Here is a 6,186-nt window from a genome sequence, read left to right on the forward strand (position 1 = left end):
ATCCCCACACCACCCCTCTAAAGCTGGGCCAGGCAAGACCACAGTTCCTCTGGGAGATGAGGACTACTGGCCTTGACATCTGCTCCAAGGGTAAAATGTACACACACAGAAGAGTGTAAAAGTTATCATTCACAACTGCTTGTATATGTTGAAATAACATTTTGGATATACTGAGTTAAATAAAAAGCATTGTTATTATGCATTTTTTTCTTTTTACATTTAAAAAATGTGTTCATTTATTATAATTGGAGGCTTATTACTTTACAATATTGTAGTGATTTTTGCCATACATTGACATGAATCAGCCATGGGTGTACATGCGTCCCCCATCCTGAACACCCCTCCCGCCTCCGTCCCCATCCCATCCCTCAGAGTTGTCCCAGTGCACCGGCTCCAAGTGCTCTGTTCATGCATCAAACTTGGACTGGCGATCTATTTCACATATGGTAATATCCATGTTTCAATGCTAATTCTCTCAAATCATCCCATCCTCTCCTTCTCCCACAGAGTCCAAAAGTCTGTTCTTTATATCTGTGTCTCTTTTGCTGTCTCGCATATAGGGTCGTCTGTTACCATCTTACAGTTTTTATTGTGTCTCCTAGAAAATGTAGTTCTGCACGGGTTCGCATTACCTCCCGGTCAAGCGGGGGCTCTACCGCCTCGAGTCCCCCGCCCACAGCTACAAGCCCCAGACACCCTGGCCAGGGAGAAGCCCCAGAAAGGTGTGCGGCTGAATAAGTAAACGAGTTGTGAGAAAGAGAACCCGATAAGCTTCTGCGGAGAAGAACCTCCCCGGGACAGGGCGCAACCTCCCGCTGCCTCGGAAACCTCAGCCGTGCTCTCCTTGGACTCCTAGATGCGGAGCAGGCGCCCGGACGGCCAGGAGGCCGAGACGCCCTCTCAGACCAGGAGACAGAGCTCGGGTGCACAGGTTTCGCCGGCCCGGAGCGGGGACACCTTCTGAAAGACCGCGGTGAGCAGGCTCGAGGAGTGCCAGAGAACAAGATCGGGACTCGGGGACAGGCTGGGGGCGGATGGGGGACCCACCGGAGGAGGGCGGGGCTTGGGAGGAGAGGGCGGGGCTTGGGAGGAGAGGGCGGGGCTCGGGAGGAGAGGGCGGGGCTGGGGAGGGTTGGGCGGGGTTGGGCGGACCGCGCATCCTGGGAGGGGCAACGGGGCGGAAGAGGCGGAGCCAAGCGGGAGCGGGCGGGGCGGTCCCCCACGCCCTAGCGTAAGGCGCTGCGGCCGGCGGGGACGATGGGGGCCACGGGAGGAGGGCGGGACTGGGAAGGAGTGGGCGGGGTCGGGAGGACGACGACTCCGGGAGGGGCGGGGCTAGGGCGGAGGACGTGGGCGGGCAACGGGGCGGAAGAGGCGAGGCCAAGTGAAAGAGGGCGGGGCGATCCACCACGGCTGGGCCATAAAGACGCCGCGGCCGGGGGGCGACGCTCGCACCCGCGGATTGGACTTCTACTACAGTCTGTTTGCATCCGAGAGACCATGATGGGCTCCCCGCGCGCCCCGCTGCTCCTGCTGGCCGCCCTGATCGTCGCCCTGGCCCTGGCCGTGAGCCCCGCGGCCGCGCAGGGCCCTAGAAAGGGTCGCCTGCTGGGCGGCCTGATGGAGGCGGACGTCAACGAGGAGGGCGTGCAGGAGGCGCTGTCCTTTGCGGTCAGCGAGTTCAACAAGCAGAGCAACGACGCTTACCAGAGCCGCGCGATGCGCGTGGTTCGCGCCCGCAAGCAGGTGCGTCCGGCGGGGCAGGGTGCGGAGACCAGGGGCCCCAGGTCAGGCCTCAGAGTAGGGGCGCGGGGCTCTGCCAAAGCCAGGCCCCCGGGAGGGCGAGGCCTGCGCGCAGTCCCCAGCCCCGCCCCGGGGCCCCGGAGCTCGCGCGGGAGGGCAGCCCCCAGCCCCTAGAGGCCCCGGGAATCACCAAGGATGCAATTGCGCTTCTCACCCGGGCGCGGCCCCCGGTCTTTTCCTGCGCCTGCAGCCCTTCGCGGGACTGGCCAGCTTGCTAGGTAGGCGCTGGGGTCACTGGGTCCCGATGCTCATCGCGAGCTGTCAATTAAATGACCACAGACGAAGGAAAACACACCTGACTGCCCTCCTGACTGCCCACTGAGTAATTCTTTAGGTACCTTTTCCTTTTAGCTTTTTATTTTGACACAATTTCAGACTTACAGAGCAGTTTCAGAAACAGTACCTAGCATAGAATCACTGTAGATTCTTCACCCAGATGCCTTACTATTGCACAGTTGCTGTATTTGCTTGATCCACCTCTTCCCCACGTACCTGTGTGTAGGGATGTACATACATACATTTATTTTCTGAAGTTTTTGAAGGTGAACACTTCTGTGTATAATTCGTAAAAACAGGCGTTTTCTTCCATAATCACAATACAATTTTGAAAATCACGTATCAATCCTGACTTTGATACACAGGTCTTATTCAGATGTCACTGACGGTCCCACTGTGTCCATTACAGCCAAGGATATTCCCGGGCCTCCCACCTCAGCCTCTGTCCTGTGATCTCCTTTACTCTGGGGCAGCCACCGATCTGTCTCATGACCTTGGCGTTGCTTCTCAAGTGTCTGGCCAGTCATGGCTCAGACGGTCACCGGGTCTGGGTTTGGCCTGATGTTTCCTCCAGCTGAGCCTTGAGTCACACAGAAGAGGCGAGTTCCTCTGAGCCTCCTTTCTGCAGGTGCCACTGAACACACCTGGCCTCCACGTGGTCCTCTCATCATCGCACAGTGAACTGGGGGTCAGACATGCCAAACACCCTCCTTGCAGGGGGCCTGGCTGCTCTTGCAGAGAAGCCGGAGGTTATCAGCAAACATATGAGTTCATGAGTGGGTCCTGTGGTCTCAGGTGTGTCCCACGGCAGGGGGCCTGGCCTAAGAAAACAGGCTCGTGGACTGTGGCTCATCCACATGTCATGTCTAGAGGAGCAGCCTCTGGGCTGTGACATCACACCCCCACCCTGAGATGGGCACACCTTTGCTGACAGCCTGACCTCTGCCTGGGGTTCTGGCCAGAGAGGAACCTGTTGTCAGAGTTGGGAAGAGGGCAGGAGGGAGAATTAGGAAGGGCTGCAGGGCTTTGCACTGGTCCTTGAAAGAAGGCTAGAGTTGAGACTATCTGGCCTACGTCCCCTTGGAGAGCGGGATACAGCCACACAAGCAGCGGAAGTGTGGTCCCGCCTGCCAGCTTCAGGGCTTCCTGCTAACTTCTCCTGAAACCACAGGAGTTGGGTCAGGGCCACATACAGCTCTCCTCCCATGGCAGTGGGCTGGTGCCGTTCCCTTTGAATGGGACTGCTCTCCCCACTTACCAGGTCCCCTCCAGCCTGCTCCTTTCCAGGGTGACATTAGCTCCTTGGCCATATGGGAAAGTGACAGCAGAAAGGGATTGTGGTTCCACCAGGTGGGACTTGGAGCCAAGTCCCTGCCCCTCATGCTTCTGCAAGTTCTAACCAGGCACACCTCGAGTGCTCGTGTGAGGCTGGAGTTCACATCTCTCCTGGAACCTCAAGTGTAAAAGATGCAGAGGATGTGACACGCTGTCAGAAGTCACACGTAAGAGGAAGGCATGCCAGGCAGTCTTCTATTGGCCTGAACATCCGTGAATGTGAAGCTCTTGTTTCCCCCTCTTCAAGAGGGAGTGAATAAACCTGGATTACATACAGGGAATGGGATGCCATGGGCCCCACACTGGGGACTGAAGTTCCGCCAAAGTGGAATCACCAGGCAGCAGCCTTCCTGTGGGTACGGTGTGGGCTATGGCCACACCGTGTGCTCAGTCCCCGCCCTGGCCCGGGGCACTGGTCGGTTGTTTGTCCGCACCTGGCTGGCTCCTCAAAGCTGTGCCTTCTGTTCCTGGACCTGGTTAGCATGTTGGCCTATGGATTCCCCTTTCTGGGTCCCTATGGGAGACGCCTGGTTGGAGCAGCTGGTAAAGAAGTTCCAGGGAGGGCCTGGGATACAGGGGCTGTCGGGAGGCCACTGTGCTTCCAGGGTGTGGCCCTGGCAACTTGTGACCATGGACTCGGGGTGTGGTGGGAGGAAGGTAACCACGTGTGTGTCTGTGTGCACACGCATGTTCACAGCCACAGGGTGTGCTAACTGTGTCTGCTCTCCGCATCTCCAGGTCGTGTCAGGGATGAACTACTTCTTGGACGTGGAGCTTGGCCGGACTACGTGTACCAAGTCCCAAGTCAACTTAGACAGCTGTCCCTTCCATGACCAGCCGCACCTGAAGAGGGTATGTGCCTGCTGGGGGCAGGGATAGGGGTGCCCTTGGGGACACATCACGGCTGCGGCTGGGGGTGTGATGGGGAAGGGTGCATGTGTGCACGTGACCACTATGTGTCTCCAGGGGGTTTCCACTGGGGAATTGGGGCACTGTGTGCTTTGGGGGTTGTTGCCTGCTGGATGGAGGACACAGCTGGGGGTGTTTGCTGGGGAGCAAGAAAGGGCCCTTTAATCCCATCCTTGTCCCCCACCCCCACCTCAGACAGACTTGAAGTCTTTAGAGGCTTGTAAAGACCTTTAGAGGCTTGTAAAGACCTCCCAGTGGAAAAGAACCCACCTGCCAGTGCAGGAGACATAAGAGATGGGGGTTCGGTCCATGGGTCAGGAAGATGCCCTGGAGGAGAACATGGCAGCCCACTCTAGTATTCTTGCCTGGAGAATCCCAGGACAGGAAAGCCTGGCGGGCTACAATCCATAGGGTTGCAAGGAGTTGGACACAACCGAAGCGGCTTAACACGTATGCATGCAGAGGCCTGAACCGTGCTGAAACCCTGAGATGCTGCCCACCCACCAAAGCCCAGGCTCTAGGGGGGCTTGGCTGGTTCTCGGGGGTCTTGGCCTCAGGGAGGGCTGCACTCCTTGGTCTCCCTTCCCAGGCCCCACCTCTGCAGGGGTTTCCTGGACCTGTATCCCAGCCCCTGGGTCCTCCCTCTGGACCTGTCTCAGTGCCAGCGCTCTGGGAGCAAGGGGCTGGGGAGGGGGTGCACCTCAGTTTTTAACTGTAACCCTGACCCGCTGTTCCCCTCTTTCCTTTCACAGAAAAAGCTGTGCTCCTTCCAGGTTTACGTCGTCCCGTGGATGAACACCATCAACCTGGTGAAGTTTAGCTGCCAGGATCAATAGGGGACTGGGTGCCAGGCAGCCCACTGACCGCCTCTCACTCACGCCCCTGCAGCACGCCCACGCCTGCGATGGGTGACTGCCTACTGGCCATGCCCTTCCCATGCCGCCCCCGCAGACACAGGCTCCTTGGACAGTGTCTGATCTGCCAGGGGGCTCTAACTCGTATCTTTCTTCTAATTGCTTTCCAAGTGCACGGTGCTCTGCTATTTTACTCAATAAAAAGTAACAGCAGCTACTCATTGAGTTGCTCATTGTCTCAGAAGGTTGAGAAGGAAGGGTTGACGCTGTTACTTTACCCCTCTCGTTGGCTCTGAGGGCAGGCAGGGGGTGGGGAGCGGACACGGCTGGGAGCTGGACCTTCAGCCTTGGTGACTCCTGATGGTCAGACAGGGGAGAGCAGGGGACCTGAGCTGCTGACCCCAGAGACTTGCCTGCTGTGTTTGCAAAATGTCGGACCATGCGCTGGGGCTGGACAGGAGGGCCGGGGAGTGTGATGGAGCCCGAGCCGTGGGCTGCCCTCTGAGGAGCTGCGCATGTGCTGAGCTGATCAGACTGCTGGGATGACTCACTGGTCATGTTCCCTAGAAGCAAAATAAGGAATGGCTTATGTCATCCTCTTTCCACAAACAACTCTGGGCACCTACCAAAAGACAAAGACTAAAAATATGTGTAACTAATGGAAATGGGGTGGGGGGAGTACCCATCAGAGTCAAGGTCGGAATTGGGAGTAAACTAGGAGAGCTTCCTGGATACGTTTCAGGAGCTGTGGAATCTGTAGGGATTTTACTCGTTCACACCCCTCCCGCCCTTCTCTGGGCTCCCAGGTGAAACAAGTCATAGCACAGCTTGCCACGGAAGGCATGTAGAACTTAAGACACACAGTGGACTTTCTTCTTTTCCTAAGGAATGTTTAATCAATAGGAGATGTCACCTGCCAGTGTCACCGTCACTGGGCAGCAGAGTGGATATTTAGTGCCCCCAGCTGGGAATGGTCCAGTCCTGCTCCCCACCCCCAGCACTGCCCTCA

At 57.4% G+C, this 6,186-nt stretch overlaps 1 protein-coding gene across 1 annotated transcript; it reads left to right on the top strand.

The window, feature by feature from the left end:
• The first annotated feature begins 1,402 nt into the window (after positions 1 to 1,402).
• Positions 1,403 to 5,394, top strand: LOC129559311 (cystatin-C). The gene is made up of 3 exons (XM_055430927.2): positions 1,403 to 1,746; positions 4,153 to 4,266; positions 5,076 to 5,394. The coding sequence occupies exons 1-3, from the start codon at positions 1,501 to 1,503 to the stop codon at positions 5,157 to 5,159; spliced, it is 444 nt and encodes a 147-aa protein (XP_055286902.1). The 5' UTR covers positions 1,403 to 1,500; the 3' UTR covers positions 5,160 to 5,394.
• Positions 5,395 to 6,186: the final 792 nt, after the last annotated feature.

Source organism: Moschus berezovskii, chromosome 15, assembly GCF_049115385.1.
Source record: "Moschus berezovskii isolate FMDL1 chromosome 15, NW_MosBer_1.0, whole genome shotgun sequence".
Lineage (NCBI taxonomy): Eukaryota > Metazoa > Chordata > Mammalia > Artiodactyla > Moschidae > Moschus > Moschus berezovskii.